This window comes from Falco punctatus (assembly GCF_963210335.1).
Source record: "Falco punctatus genome assembly, chromosome: 4".
In the NCBI taxonomy this organism is placed as follows: Eukaryota; Metazoa; Chordata; class Aves; order Falconiformes; family Falconidae; genus Falco; species Falco punctatus.
The window spans coordinates 111,058,049-111,074,914 of NC_137583.1; the positions used below are offsets into that span (position 1 = coordinate 111,058,049).

General features: G+C 44.6%; 1 protein-coding gene across 1 annotated transcript; it reads right to left on the reverse strand.

The window, feature by feature from the left end:
- Positions 1-832: 832 nt before the first annotated feature.
- On the reverse strand, positions 833-16,433 carry NPY (neuropeptide Y). The gene is made up of 4 exons (XM_080382214.1): positions 11,010-16,433; positions 10,638-10,825; positions 5,213-5,293; positions 833-2,094 (listed from the first exon to the last, which is right to left on the reverse strand). Exons 2-4 carry the CDS (start codon positions 10,823-10,825, stop codon positions 2,070-2,072), a joined length of 294 nt encoding a protein of 97 aa, XP_080238340.1. The 5' UTR covers positions 11,010-16,433; the 3' UTR covers positions 833-2,069.
- Positions 16,434-16,866: the final 433 nt, after the last annotated feature.

Sequence of the window (16,866 nt, forward strand, 5' to 3'; positions counted from 1 at the left end):
AGAGCAAGTGTGGGTAGATAAATATTGTGTGAGTGCTTTTCCTTGCTGCTATCTTTGACAGCTCATGAGGCAATAAATCTGGCATTTTTTATATTTGTCTAGCTTTTCTTTCTGGGTGTTCTTGAAGTTCAAGAAAACTCAGGCAGTTGAGTGAAACAGCTCAGCGTGAGCAATTAGCATGCACTAATTCTCCTTTAACTCTCTTTCTCCACTAAGGCACATTTGTAATGATAGTGTTGAGCAATACGAGTCTGGTTTATCATCTACTGATTTTATCATTTACACAATCATTAATATGTATATAGAGATACTAATAATTACCAGGAAATAGAGATATTATATAGCAGACACCTCACTAATTTCCAATTTTCATTTTAATTATTATTCAAAGCAGAATTTTATGTGGACTTTAAACCAGCACGCTCTGGCCTGTGGCTGATGAACTCCTGCGAGTCCCAGCAACCTGTGGCCATCCTGGAGTCCCTGTGAACATTGTCACTTACTCCCTTGGGAGGCAATGGTTTATACCAGGAACCCCAAACATTTTTGTAATACTAGACTAACCTTAATCCCCACAATTTCACGTGTAGCACTGTGGAACACATCGTCAAGCTTGTAAGTGAAAATATTGCTTCTGAAAGCAAAATTTGCCCATTCCAATGACACCCAAGTGTTTCATGAAAAGGAAAACTACGTTATGCTTTGCTGAAGACAGTGTGACCACAAAAGCTGGCCAGTCCTGGTAAGCTGGTAGCACTGCGAACACACCCAGCATGCATTTTTAGAAATTTTAGAAATTTGGAACTTACTGGCACTGATGTATCTCCCCTGCAGAAACATTTGAGAAGTGGGAAGGAAATGTAAACACATTAAACCTTCATGCTGATTCTTTTCCAATTTGGAACTTTGTGTGTGCTTTATTATGCAGCATTTAGTACAGTATCTAAATAAAAGAAGTTGTGCCTAAATATCAGAAACCAAGGACCAGCATCTGTGTCATGCCCAGTGTCATTCCTGACCATACTGCAAGATACGTATCTGTGAATTAAAACCGCTTAAGAACAAGGGTAACATGCTACCATTCCATTACGTTGCTTTGAATAAAAGCTTTGAGAGTGTGTCTAAATCTCTCATTAGGCTAGTAAATAAATTCATAAAATAATAATAATTTAAAAAAAAATATATCCAAAGACAGTTCCCCTTGTCCCTGTCCCAGTTACCTTCTTGTGGTAGAAACAGAAACCATGAATGACTCCAAATGAGAGAGGCTCAGAGTACAGGTACCCAAAGGGTTGTGATTTATCGGTGTGCTCCTTTACAAGGCCTTAGGCAACGTTAGACGCGTCTTTTCTGGCACAAGCAGTTGTAGATTTGTCTTGTTTTATGAGTTACTTTAGATATTGTTTCCTGCTGCTTTGCATATTGGCAAAATGAAGACGTTACATCTGTTTCATTTAAAATTCCTAATTCAGGCTTACAGCCAACCTTCAAACCAGTTTTGAGGAGTTAGCAGAATTAAGCAGTGACTTATTCCTTTGTATTTTGAAAACGCGATTAATTTTAATGCATATGTTAATTTAAGTATTAAGTAAGTTTTTAGTATGGTCCCGCTGAAAAATTGCCTCTCAGAAAACTATGTTCCTAAATTATGTAGTCTGTGATAAATTATTTTAAACAGTTTGGCATAAATCAAGCAGCTGAGTTGAGTTTGAGGCCACAATAAATGATGTCTTTATCTTACTTTACACACTAATTGCTGTAATAACTGTGACACTATTGTTGTCCATACTACTTTAGACTGCAGGGAGGTTATAATTCAGTTATAATAGTTTAAAACAACTCTTTTCTATACCAATGACACAGTTGGCTGTTTTCATTTAGTATGTTATATTTTGGAATGCACAAATAATTTATTTAAATATAGGTATATACAAATACGAGGATGGAAAAACTCTACAGAATTCAGTACAATGGCTGCATGCAGTGGGAATGACGCTATGATTTGCTTCATAGGCATGGAGTATGAACTGAAAACTAGGAAAAGTTTTGACGGTGTGCAGAAAATCCCATCACCACATTGAAGGATCTTCAAACCTGCAATACACATTATGAATAAAACAAAACAAAACAACAACATTAAACACATTTTAAAACCCCTTCTGAAAAATATGAAGTTAGAACTACCTAGAATTTTCATTTTAATTATAGCAGCAGTAAGGAATACATCAAAGCAGAGGCATTATGGATGGCCAAAAGTCTATGCATGGGTACCAGAACTTGCCCCTCCATACTGCTGCCCTGGTGCAGTGTTTTACACCACTGAAACTCACTGCAAAACTGCTTTATGCCATCAAGTAGCACTTCATGAAAACCAGCTAAAAAACTATGTTCTGTTGAAATACAAATACTTTTAAAGAGCCACTTTTTACTCTAACTCAGGAGTAAACAATTTCCAAAGAACGTTCACCGAGCCAAACAAAATCGTGTCATGCTGTAAGCACCTTCAAACAAAACTGAAGTTCACAACCACCATCCTAAAATACTATCGCGGTATTCCACTGCTCAATCTCAAATATCTGAAATGTGTTGAAAAAAGCGCTGAGGGCAGGATTTGATCCAGAGGTACTCTGCTTGTGAACAGCTGCTCTGGCTACACAGAGAGTAAGTCAACAGGTGGGAGAACATGGAGATGCACCAGGGTAAATGCATTTGCCATAATTCTTCCCATCTAAAAGTTGGGCATCTAGTCTTGATTAAACATCTAGTCTGCCTCCACAATCACTGGAGACTGTGACACAGACACCCTGAGAGGGAAGTTGACACTCTGTCCATTTTACAATGGAAGGCTCATTTTGGAGATACCCATCCCTTCGACTGACTGCAAATGTAGCCTAGACTACTACTTCCCTCTGTATCCTCATTTTCAAAGAGGCAATGTTAAGAGAGATGCATCCTGTTATTGAGTATTAAATATTTTCTCATGACTCCACAAGATCAGAAGCATGCCACATCCTGTTTTTGTCATAAGAACTTACTTGTACTCAGGTTAAGGTGCCTTCTTTTTTTTCCTTCCTATTTTTTAACTAGTTTCTGTAAGAATCTCTAAGCTTTCTTCATAGGGTCAGTCATACACCTAGGCTGCAAAATACTTTGGGGCATATTTTAGTCAGCAAAAGTGAAATGCCAAACCAGGCCAGCCAAGCTGAATACAATTAAGTTGTTTATTAGTACCTCAGTGTTTAGTTACAAAGTTCAGTTCCCGAGAACTCATGAAATACGTCTCTTCATCACTGCCTCACTGAGCGCAAATTACATCTGCTCCATAACTGGCTGCCTATATAACTGTTTCTAAACATTTACCTCATTAATTTAAGTTCAGAATAATACCAGCCTGCCTTTTATTCATCCAGCCTTTCTTCCTCCAGGAGGAAGGCTTAGGCAGCTGTGTTGTACCTGGGCATGTCTGCTGTGTGTCCAGCTGTCCCACCCCTGCGTGGCTCCCCTGGCTTCCCCACCAGCTTTCAAACCCTCTGGACAGTTTCAACCAAGTCAGAGTGGTACAGGTAACTCAGAGATACTAAGTTCCTTATGTGCCATGAAACACTGGGCTGGGTAGAAAGGAGATTTAATTATGTCCTCACATGGAGGAAAAAGCTAGAGCAGGGTTCAGAATCGATGTAGGGTTTTATCCTGGAAAACTAGACGTCATTGCTCCCAGTACTCCCATAATTGTCATCGATGAATGACAGATACCATACTCAATTTAAAGTGCTGTTACAGGGGGTATGAAATAGAAATCTGTTTCTCATCAATTCTTGATCTTAAATGCAGACTAGTTTGTTATTTTGCTCATGAGTTTTTCTCCCTGGTGTGTTATAAATAGCATTATTGAAACAATAATAATAACAACCATGAACTTTTGTTATGAAGGGGTGAAAATAACAGAGAGTATTAAGACTTTGTGCTACCCTGTGTGTTGCCTCAAATTCACGGCAGCGGAAATTTCCCATTATGTGAGGGCTCTGCCTTGTCATTACCAAACAGAAAATAGTCTAATACATTTCACTGCGCTCCATGCAGTTTTTTACATAAGCATCTGCAGAGAAAAGTGCATCCCCACAGCTGCGGTTAGTCATCAAACCATAAGTCAATGGTCTCTCTATGCACAAGTTCCACAAGTCTCATTTGTGGACAGCCTCCCTTGATGGCAGTAGAAATTTTGGTCACCTTTCAGCAACAAAATCATGCCCCAAGTTCAGTGCTACAGACTATTATGCTTAAGTATTTAGCTAGTCTAACTGAGTTTTTGCACAGCTCATGAAAGTGCAGAGCATTTACTTGTAGACTCCTGAGATGACTACTGCATAAAATGTTTATTTCTGCAGTAGAAGTATTATCAGCAAACTTCAGGCTATCAGTGAAGGCTTAAACTGAGCTCATTCATGCTTGATTGTGAGCAAAATCAAACCCAGTATTTTCTTTCATGAGCCAAAACTCCCCTGCATCTTACTTTTTTAACATACTTACTTTTCAGCTGCGTAAATTGTAGTCACTATTACAGTATCTTACATTATAGCCGAAGTGTCATTACCTAACTAGATAAATACAGCATGCACATTTGAAACCCCACTGTTGCTTGAAATACCAGTGTTATTTCAAACCAAGAGCAAATGGAAATATAAAGGCCTTTTTTCCCCTTTGTAAAATACTGGGTACAAAACCAATGTGAAATACTGTATTTTAAAGACCAGTCACTGCCGTGCATTTGTGCATAAGTTATGTGCGTGCGTATTTACCACTCGCACATCTTTAGAGGAACCAGTCTGAGCAGCAAATGAGTAGAAATATGCCAGCTTTGGTGCTCCAGTATGTAAGGAATCATCATCGGGCACTGGCACACAATTCTGCGTAATAAAGTCCAGTATGGGGAAGCATTGTGGGAGTGCTTCTCCTCCTCCACACAGCAGGTATGGTGTGCTCCCAAAGTCAGGAAACGAGGAGTTCGGGCTATATTATATCCAGTAAGGCATTTCTTGCATTCATAGGTGGTGCTAGCTCTTAACAAAAAGGGAATTAATGTTTTTTAAGGACATGTTTACCCAGCTGTTGGTGGCATATGTTTTCTCCCTGTGAAACATATTTACTGATAACAAATGAAACTGTTAAATCTAAATGAGAAGCGAAAGCCTCCACAAAACCTATTCATACATACCTGGATCTGGGAATATTTTCTGTGCTTTCCCTCAACAAGAGGTCTGAGATCAGTGTCTCTGGGCTTGATCTCTTTCCATATCTAAGGAAAGATTTAAAAAAATAAATTTTTTTATATGTCAGTTTTTAAAAATGAAGACTAGGCACAGAACCATTAGTCATTTTTTTCAGAAAAAAATGACTAGAGCAGACATAAATACAGCTTTCCAGCAAGTACTTTGACTCAACCTGACATAGCCATGTGAGAAAATATTCATTCTTCAGTTTTAATTTTTTCTGTATTTTTCTATATTTTTTCCATAATCATTTTACATCATAGTATCGAGAAACATCAAATATTTCTCAATTTAATGGCTGTTCCTAGATACTCTAGGATCTTGCATCTTATGTGAGCATGAAGGAAGAGGCAGGAAGCTGTGCATGACGTGACCTCCCAGCATGTCATTCTTGCCTACAAACCCAGTTCCATTATCTCATTAACTTTCTTCTTGGTTTAGATGCTACTGTATCCTTCCATCAGAAATTAGGTAAATGAAGAGTGGAATTTATCTATTAAGCTAATAGAAAACAAAACTCGGTTTGCCAATTAATCGGCCAAGATAGCTACTACATTTGGGGCTGCCAAACGCACAGCGCATTAGGTCCTAAAAACTAAGCTACCCAAGGCGATCATCACTCTTGAACTACATGTCTATAGAAAAGAAAGCCTCCTGATTCAGAGCTCTGTTAAATGGGATATCACTGGCTGCCTTTGTCCTGTATCGCTACACAGCAGCTGTCTTTCCATTTTTTTTTGTAATTTGTTTTTTGAAATCCTGGATACTATACATTGCTTAACAGTTAAAAAGTACTGCGGTTCCTGGTTCTTGGGAGAGAATTTGCTCTGTTTTCCTGAGAGAACAGAAGCGACAATGAGCAACCAGCGTGGCAGACATTTCATCACTATAAGGATTCATTAGCCTGAGAGTGGTAACTGTAAGCAAACGCTCCTTGGTTGGAAAGAATTAAGATCATGGTTTGTAACTTGTTTATGTAATTAGTCTGAATCACAAAGTACATTAACAGATAAAAGCTTTGTGAATGCCTCTTGAGTGGAATTCTGATTCCAGAGAAATCAAATGTGTAATTAAGGACTTACATTTTATCCGTTATTATCAAGATTATGTTTCTCCAATGACTTAATCTAAATTTAAAAGAAAAAAAAACCCACCTTCCAAAACTATATTTAAAAAGCTAGCAGTTTTGCCTGTTGATGGCATAACTTCCTGGGAAGTGGAAACATACCTCACTTCTCAATCATTTTATTCAACTCTGTATTTTTTACATTGCCGTAATCATTTTAGTACATCACCTGTGCTCCAGAAAGATAAAGCATCAGTTTCAGAAACTTAAAGTAAATTTCTTAATCTAAGCTGACTGAAAGCAGGTATCTGAAAAGAACCAGCCAGACATAGTAAAATGCTATTACAATAACGCAATCAAGCATGATGCTGAATCAAATACCTCACACTCCATCACCACAAAGGGATTTATTTCTTTCTAATTCCCTACTCTGATTAACATGGATGTGACCTGGACTTCAACCAAGGGGGAATCCAATTTGCTGTTATCTTAAAGAAATTGATGTAACAAATCAACAACTCGCTCCAACAACTCACACTTGGGCAAAAATCCCACTAATCTCTCGGAAAGTTTTGTCTGAATAAGAAGTAGGTAGCAACCCCCTGGAGTGCAGAGATTAGGTCAAATTATGAAGAAGACTGTGTTGGAGAGACATCTTTTATAGGAGTCCCTTCTGTGCTTTGGTTAGACCTGTGCTGGATGGACCTACCATGTCCTCACACGGCAAAGCTGCATGCAAGGTGATCGCTGACTGCGACCAACTGGGCTGGCCAAGGAGTGGCCACTTTTCCTATGTCAGGTGCCTAAACCTCCCGTTTGCTCTGTAATTTTGCCACTGGGAAAGAACCATGCCACAGCCATACTAAAAAGAGGTCATGGACAGAGTCCATCTCTTCTTACTGAAGCAAATGCCTTGGGAGATCTTTGCTCCAGCTGCTTCATGGTTTGCTCCTTGCCTTCCCTACCCAGCTCTGGGACCACGTGAATACAGAAAGCTGAGTCTTTATTTGCTGTTTGGGAAACACTTTTATCAAATATCATTGCTATTTTAAAAGAGTGAGGCTCCAAGCTTTGTGAAAATATCTAGTTGGGGTTTATGCTCAGCTTGAGGCATTAAAACCTTTTTTCTGGCATGCTGATAACCCACAGCTCCAGCTGAAGCCAGAGGGGTTGAAGAGTGAACACACTTGTTCTTACTAGGAACTTCGTATCTCAGCCTTAGCAAAATCTCAAAGCTTCCTATGAAAACTTGGGCCTTGGGAGGCAAACCCCACCGGTCCAAGGCCAGCAACAGGAGCTGAAGGACCTCAAAAAAGCATCTTGTGGGTCAGATTCAGAAAACTGCCACAAACCCCCCCCCGAAGGACTCAGGATCTGCCCCCTTCCCCATTAAAAGGTGTTGGCATGAAGCGGGAGCACCAGCACTCCCCAGGTCAGACACACTTTCAGGTATCTTCTGCCCTGCCTATAGTTCAAGCTCCAGCAGGAAGGGCCTTCCTGATCTGCTGCAGCACAGGAGAGCCACAGATCCACGAACAAGCTACGAGGTACAAGAAGGGAAGGGGGCCTGCTGGCAAGAGGGAGTACAGGCAGCAGCAAGCAGCAAAAGGGAATGTTTCGAGTAAAGATGGGCTCTGAAAAAAGCCCCCTGAACGGTGCAGTAGAGGGGCACGAGGCAAAGACCACAGGACAGTTTTGGGAACAGAGGTGAGACTAAAGACACACAGACATCTGCAGGGTAGGAGTCTGCATCTCTGCTGGTTACCTTAGGCTCTCTTTTAAGTTATAAAGACCTGGCACGTAAGGAACAAGAGACGTCATCAGAAGCCTGAAACAGGCCTGGTGACCTGTGCCCCACAACTACCTGTTTCCCTCAGATAACCACAAAAGGGTATAAAGCTGATGGACACAGATGTCTGAAGCTAAGTGAGATGGATCTGAAGAGGAAGGACCTCAGAGGAGAGGGGGAGCAAGGCAGCCACATAAAGAGAAGAACAGAAAGAAGGTCTGCAAGGAAGAACCTTCATGGGAGCTGGGGTGAAGACCCTGTGGGTCACAGTAGATCACAGGGGAATGACACTCAAATGCTTGGGTTAGGCCAGAAGTAGAAGCCAGGAGGATGAGCCAGGTTATTCATAATCACAGAAACATCAACCAAGACAAGACAGATGAACCTGAAGAGAAAAAAAAGCACCGATCTCCTCATCCTTTCCCAAAGCGCTCTTCCTGATCCATCTCACCAGCTGCAGCGACCAGGCTGCAGGCACCAGGTCTGGTGAGAGGCTGAGTGCTGCCGGCTCACACAGCCTCTGGAGGGGCAGGGCGAGCCCCCGGACCCCTCCTCTGCCCCCCCTTACAGGGCTCCCAAGCAGCACCACGCACAAAAAGCAGAGGTAAAAAGCTGTAAGAAGAAAGCACGCTTTGAGCACAACCTCTGAAACGGACTAAATGATTGCCCTTAGACCGGTCCAAAACGCTTCAAAAGTTACTGATTCATTTTGCAAGTGACTGTGTCACTGCTGAAACACAGAACCCCCGGGAGCTCAGTTAAGCTTTCCAAACGGAGGAGGCAATTGCTTTATCTTTGCATGGTTAATTCACCACACACTTTTTTTTTTTTTTTTTTAGATAACTTCTGTAGTCAACTTTAAAATGCACATCATGAAGTTGCCATTGCAGTGGGTTTTTTCTGCCAGCTTTCTTGTACTTCCAGGTCAATACTGTTCCCTTTAAATATGAGAGCGTGGGTGGGAAATCTAGGTAAAATCTGAAGAAGAAATTTAAATTCTGCATTTTTTTATCAATCAACAGCAATAACAATTTCATTTCAGAACCCAAATCCACACAGAAGAACGAAAGCGGTCGCAGTTTCTGAGTTCTGTACTTGCACCCCAGAAATTACAGAAAAAAAGCTACACAGTCAATGTTAAAGCAAACATACATGGCACACATCAGTAGTGGAAGCTAAATACAGATGAGAAGGTTCATTTTGTTGCATTTGGGATTTTTTTGTTTGCTTGTTTTTAAACATGACCTGGTTTTGGACAGGAACCACCTTTGAAATCAGAGATGAAAGAAACAAAAGAAGAGATGAGAGATCGGCCTGGAGATCCCACCACATGCAAGCGGAAAAGGCAGCAGAGGACCAGATTATTTTAGCTGTAATCTAAACAAAAAGTTATCCAAGCACAGACTATCACACACAAGCATGCCTTACACATGAACAAGTTGTGAATATTGCTTTAAAAGTCCAAGGCTGAAGATCTGTGTTTTTATCTTCCTCTTCATCTGTGTTATGCTATTAGTGCACTGGCAGGCAATGTTATGGGTTTGCGGGAAAGCTCTCGCTTACACAACAGCCTGCCTTCTAATTTAATTCTTCAGACTTCTAGAGGGGCAAATGAAAGCCTAAGTTTAGACCTCTCATCTGGTTTTGATATTAAACAAATAGATAAATATGTCAAAGCTCTTCTGGGTCGCATTCTGTTCAGGGACCTCAGGGGAAACGTCATCACAGTCTAAACCGGACAGATGCTCCCAAATAAAACAATTTTTTGATAATAATTCGCACTTTTTCCAGACTGGGCCTTTACCTCTACTTTAAAAAGCACAGTCATCCCCAGAAAGCCAGTTCAGAGCCAGGCGGGTTTGGGTCACACTCTTTTCCCTTTCACCTTGAGCTTGGGTTCTTGCTAGTGGTCTCGAGAGGGTTTTTGCTAGGACTAGTTGGCTTTTCAGCACTCGCAGCTGCATCAAGTAGCTGGCAAACCACAAAGCACCTGGATTACCACAACTCCTCAGCAAGGCTAGAAAGACACTTCTTCCTCATCAAAGTCTTCACTAGAGTCAGTGGCAGCAACAGGAGTGGGAAACTGCTCCGACTGCCCTATCTCACTCTCTCCAGCTCCCAGCTTAGGTGTGTTTTCTCTCCTCTTTTTTTTTTTTTTTTTTTTTGGGGGGGGGGGGTCTCCCCATACACTCTGCCCTGTAGTTCATGCTCTGCCTGGCAGCCTGGCTGTACGAGGGGTAGAGAGGGCTGAGAGGGCAGAGGCAGCATCAACCCCTGCCCCTTCTGCCAACTTGGGTGGTGGAAATTCAGCTCCAGACCCAGAGCCAACTCAGGGGTGCGTGGCTGTCACTCTCTAAAGGGAAGGAGTCTGTGCACCACAGTCTTTCCCCGTGTCAGTGGGGGAGACTGGGCAAGGCACCCAGGCACACCCCGCTTCCCTCCCCTGACCCTCCCCAAGGAAACGGGCAGCCCGGGGGGTGGGAAAAGGGGATGCCGGCCGGGCCGCTCTGCCTACCTCTGCCGGGTGATGAGGTTGATGTAGTGCCTCAGCGCCGAGTAGTATCTGGCCATGTCCTCTGCGGGGGCATCCTCGCCGGGGCTGTCCGGTTTGGAGGGGTACGCCTCTGTCAGCGTCCCCAGGCAGACCAGCAGCGACAGGGCGAAAGTCAGCACCGACACCCACAGCCTCACGGTGCCCTGCATCTGCACGGCGGGGAGGGAGGGAGGGGGGGAGGGAGGGGAGGGGATGCGCTGTCAGCACCTGCCCCGACGGCGGGAGCAGCGCGGCCGCCCCAGCGCGCCCCAGCCCGGCCCGGCCCGCCCGCTCCCCCCGTGCCCGTGCCCGTGCCCGTGCCCGTGCCCGTGCCCGCCCCGTCGCGGCACTCACGGCGGCGGCTGCAGCGGAGCGGCTCTCGGCTCAGCGAGGCGCTTCTGCCCGTGCGTCGGGGCTCCCGAGTGCGGGGCTCCGTGCCTCGCCGGGGTGTTTTAAGGCTTCCCCGGCAGGCAGGAGGGGCCTCGGGCGATCACGCCTCGCCGGCTCCGGTCCCCCCCGCCCCGCTCCCGCCTGCCCCTGCCCCTGCCCCGGGAGCGGCACGGCGGCTCCGGCCGGGCGGGGCCGGGCGGGACCGAGGGGGCGGGCGCTGCCGCTGCCCCCCCCGCCGCCCGCGCGCCGCCCCCGCCGCCCCGGCAAATCCCACCCGCGGGCCGAGCCGGCCGCTGCCCCCGGGCCCTGCACCAGCCCCTGCCCGGCCCCGCGTGTCCCGGGCCCGGCCGCCCGTCTTCGCGGCCGCCCGGCGCCGGCAGGGGAGAGGGAGCGAGCGCGGGGAGCGATTTACCCCGCTCCTGCGGCGGCGGAGCGGCCCCAGGCTCGAGCTCCTGAGCAGGGATGCTGCCGCACGAGAAAGCGAGACCGTCCGGGGCAACGAGAAATGCCAGACCGGTGCCCCAAGCTCAGACATCGGGCTTAGCGAAAGGGTCGGTCCTGAGGCTTAGCTGCCCGGGCCTGGCAGCAGAGCCGCAGCGGTGAAACCGTTCCTCCCTCCGTGCCCACTCTGCCGGGGAGACCCTCTGCACCCCTGCCCGGGGCTACCTCCCGAGTGGCTTTTCTAAAGTGACTTTATGCTGGTTTATTTCTGTGCCTGAGCCACAGACCAGAGAAAACAGCCCACCGATGCCATGGGATCACCACAGCCTTTCCAGTAGCTGTCCTGGCCCAAGGGAACCGCTCCGAATCCGGGAGACAGCAACTTCTCCCAGCAACATGGGACTACAGGGTCTGATCCGGCCCAAGTGCCAGATTTACATGTTTCCCTGAACTTATCCAGGCCCAGAGTCAGCGGGGAGAGACGGGCACGCTGACAGCGAGCTGATCCCTCGCCCGACCGAGGTCTGAGGTAAGCAGGGTGGGCATCTCCTGGCGCCGTACCTTCCTCCACTGGCTGCAGCAGCAGCCCAGGCAACCAGGCTGGACCAGACACCTGAGCACCAGAGTGCCTGACGCTGGGTAGGACAAATCCAACCTAAACAAAGTTTCAGAATTTGTTGAAGAGTTTTGTGGAGTTGAAAACTATTCATACGTATTAGTGAAATTCAGTTTTAGAAACAGGTAATCTGATTAGCATCTTGATGACCAATGACTAATTCCAGTTGGAATGACAAATCATGACTCCGATCATATCTAATTTTTACTTCAGGTTGAAGGTAAAATAACAATCACCCAAGTAAGAACATTAGACATATTGACAGAAAGCTTCAAGGCATATTCTAAAATTATATTGTACATACGTTACTGTAAATGTAGTTATTAATTTCTGTAGTCATTATCATATGCAGTTATTGGCTTAATAATAATCCAGCAGATTCTGAAAAACAATATTCAGTTCACAAAAGCAAACCGTTTTCATCACTCCAGGAAGAGAATCTCAACATTATCTGAAAAAAACCCAAACAAACCCTAGCAAATAAATAGGTCTTGCGGTGTATGAGGAAGCTCACTAGACTATATCCATTTCAAGCCATGGAAGCAAAGAAAATTCCAGAGCTCTTAACATCAAGCGATATTTTGAAATCCTCATGACTCCATAGTGCACTGGCCACAGACCTTACAGCAAGATTACAGGCTGCCTTTTATCGCATCCTGAGTGAAGAATTTAATGTGTGTGAATAATTTTCCATGCCACAGCCAGCAACTCGAGCTCCTAATTTCAGCAGATCTGCGCAGAGGGTGACATCACGTCTTACACAGTGGCCTCACTGCATCCCTGCCTTCCCTGTCCTCCCAGCAGCAGCAATCCTGCGCGTTCCGTGTTCGCACTGCCCTCACGCTGGCTCAACAGAAGCAGCTGATCTGACAGCCTGATGCCTGCAAATGCCCTCCAGGGCGACTGTGCTTCCAACACTTTCCATCTGCCATGCTGAATCCAATAACCTGCCTAATCCAAAGCTTGCATTGATCCAGTTTATCAGCTTTTGTGGGGTGTAGGGGACAAGCAGTCACCACACTGCGGACTGAAGCATCTGGGAAGGTGTGCCACACTGACAGCTCTCACCAGTTTCAGCCCGATTCTGCCACAGCCATCTCCCACCAGCTGACAGGAATTGCAGGTGACTTTCTCACCTTTAAACTCTTTCACCACTTGTAAGTGAGATTGCTTCTCTGCCACTAGCACCACTATTTTTACACTATCAACCTTCAAGGCAGCTCAAAGAAAGAGGAATGAGACTAGCAAGCAGAGCAAGATAAACATGAAGCCTCCCATCTACATGCTTACTTGGGCTATAAGGAGGCAACGACATTCCCTCATCGTGGGTATGTCTGTATCGCTTGACGTGTCATGCTGCCACATCTTGGCACAGGCCACCACCATGGCAGTCGGCTGTCAGCATCTCCAGAAACCCTGGATGAATCCCTGCTCTTTTCCTAGTGGTGAGGTATGAGCAGGATGCTGCTCCCTCCAAAGAAATGATTGACGAATCACACCTGCTACGTCCCTCTACGAAACGCTGGGTCTGGAGCACCAGCTCCCCACCAAAACAAGGCACAGACCATACTACCAGTCAGTTTAGTTTGCTTCACAGCTTGAGGAGTGAAGGAAACCTTCACTTATGCATGAGGAGGAATCAAATTTGCCTCCCATAGAAGACAGCAGCTCCTGCAACCGCAGGCTGCTTGGCAGGGTCTGGGAAGAGGTTTTCTTGCCCACAGTACTGTGATCCAAATCAACTCATCTGTTGGGTCTTACCTTTGGATGAAGTAGCATCTCCCAGCTTGTGCTGAATTTGGACTCGTGCCCCTATTCTGAGTGGCCGAAAGGTTTATGAGATGTCAGACCTTACCACTCTCACTGCACCTCCAGAATAACACTTCTTTCTGCACAGTTCCAGCGTTTAATTTGGGAAACTCAAAACGCTGAGCCAAAATTTTGATCACCCTGCTTTCCATAGTGCCTATTTCTGTAACGGTATTGAGGTTCAGCTCCGGGTGTGTGCTTATGCTCCATTTCATCGTTTAAGATGAAGCATACACCTCAGAGCTTTCTTGAGTCCAGAAACTTTTATGTTTGGAGCCACTCTCTAAATTATTACAAAAATTTCCTCTCCTTCTGTTTTGAAACACTGAAAATCCATACAGGCTCATCCAGTTGCTACCATAAAATATACATTTTAACATAGATAAAATATATTTTGGATACATAACATGATCATCAGTATAAACCCAACACAACGTTCATAAATTGAAAAAAGAATCCCTATACCTAAAGTTACACACATATATAGGCTCCGGTATACCAGTGAGACAGAGTGCTCCTGGATCTCAGTGATTTAATGGGTGTTTTACAAGTGGTTTCCAGCGTCGAGGTCTCCTGCATCTTTGATGATGCCTGTTGATGATAACTCTACGTGGATGCCTGCCCAGTGTTACTGTCCTCACATAAAGCAGGCAGGCATTTGTATTCTGGCAAATGGCAGGGCTGCACTTCCCACAGGCAGCTTTGGGCTGGGCTATAAAGGCGGACAAGAAGACAGCCGGGGTAGTTGGAAAGAAATGAGTAAGGCTCAGAAGACCTGATGAAGAAAGGTGGGAAGAACAGAATGGAGTTCAAGAATGCAGCCTGGGAGAGAGCAGAAAGGCACAGGCATAGCTTAAATATGGCAGTACTTAGATATCCACGTTTTTAATTTGCCAGATATTACGGGCTTGCAAATGTGCGACTCTTGGCTACACTATAGTGAAGCAATCAAGAGCTTGAAGAGTATTTAACTGCGTACAGAGAGAAAGAAGGGCATTTCAAAGCCCTGAGCAGGTATCAATGACAGGTACAGCGTCAATAGGAAAAAAGTGAAAAGGAACATGACAATCAAATTTTGCCTGTGTTTTAGTGTCACGACATTTAAAGATTCAATAGACAGCTGTTTAGCCTACAAATTTCAGACTACACTAAGAATGGAAAGACTTCCAAGATATCAACAAGTAAGATGATAGTGTTCTACAAACAGCATAAATGTGAAAGAAAATTCAGGTCATTTATTAATGGTAATATATACAATTGCATTAAACAGGGGCATGATATTTGCCTTAACTAAAATGAAATTTAGTGTGATTAACTTGGGACAGAATATTATTTATAGCATGCTTTCTGTGGTAGGCACGGGATTAAAGCTGTTCTTTATTATTACAAATACACATGATATCATTTTCTCGCTATAACAGTAAGGTTGTGTGCATCAGTGATCCTAAACTAACATTCCACAATAGCCCATTAATAGTCTTTGTTTTAAATACAAAAGCAAGATCAATCTCCTAGTAGAGGGAAAGGGTTAAAAACTGGAGCCCAAAGAAGAAAAGAATTATGTCTTACTAGAGACCTGGAAATGGCAGATTTTATCAGCTGATATTGCCTGTGCTCTTGCAGTTAAAATGTCTCACTAAAGGTTTCCACAGCTGAGCAAACCTTCCAGAAATGCTGAATCTTTAGGACTAGAAGTTCAGTCAGATAAGCGGTGTATAATTATTCAGCACTCACATGAATTTATCTGAAACTATTTGGACAGAAAATGGGGCTGTTAATCTCAAAAAATCAGACTCTCACACACTTTACAGTATTGCTGATTTCAGTCTGCTTAGCAATACATTCAAAACAGCTTCTCATTGTGCTTTGATGTCTCATGGTACCCACATTTCCAAACTTTTATGTGTCCCTTTCAGTACTCATACTCACCTGTACACGCCGGTAAGAGGCGAACAGAACACCCTCTAACCCTGAAGCGACCACCCCTTCCTGCCTGTTCAGCAGCGGTACCATTTTCCAGAGGCATCCTTGTGAGTCCAGCGTTAAGCAGGGTCGTAACACTCCACCAAAAGGTAGGGCTCTGGCTGAGTACAAACAACACGAAAATACAAAAGAGAAGAAAAAGCGATTGGATCAAACCACAAGCCCATATATCTTACCCTCGACGGCATCTAAAAGCAGGTTCCTAAGACTGTCAGAACAGAAATAGAATGTTACACTATTTCCCCAGTATTCTTTTCCCAACCTCTGTTAAACTGTGATTTAGGGACATCCTAACCAAGTCGAGGTTTTGTATGTCATAGCAAACTTGGAGTACCACCAGCCTCCTGCAGCAGTCCCACAGCATTCCCGCTGTGGATTACCAGACAGGAATGGAAGCCATCAGCTGGCACCGTCCTCTTGTTAGCACTGTGATGTGACCTCCTGTGCCTGTGTGCCACCTTTCACCGCAGCACCAGAAAAGCCCAAGGCTGATGCCAGGGAGATGGGTGATAGTCAACGAAGGTGGCGAGTGCCTTTACATGCCATGCTCTCTGAGCTCTCCTGGACATGAACTACTTCTGGTGAGCACAAACGGCTCCTGTACAACTACTTGACTGTGAGCTGCAGACCCAAGATGCAATACAAGAACATTCTTTGCTATTTAAAGCAATGTTGTTCATAGCTTCACATCAAAGGCCCGCAAGCATTTGACTCACAATCACAGCAACATACGACTGGAAACCAGAAAAATAAAACCCGGGTTCATTGGAAACTTATAATGAAAGTTGTTATTTTTCTTTTCTGAAAACACAGCCAGAGAGACTTCTGAAATGCTGCAACAAGGTCAGAGGGTTATCAGCAATTGTCCTGAGGACACACAGTACAATGCACAGTTTTGACAGAAACACAACGATACCCAAATAAGTAACAAAACCAAACCCAGTATTTGCAACGGTAATGACATTTGTTTTG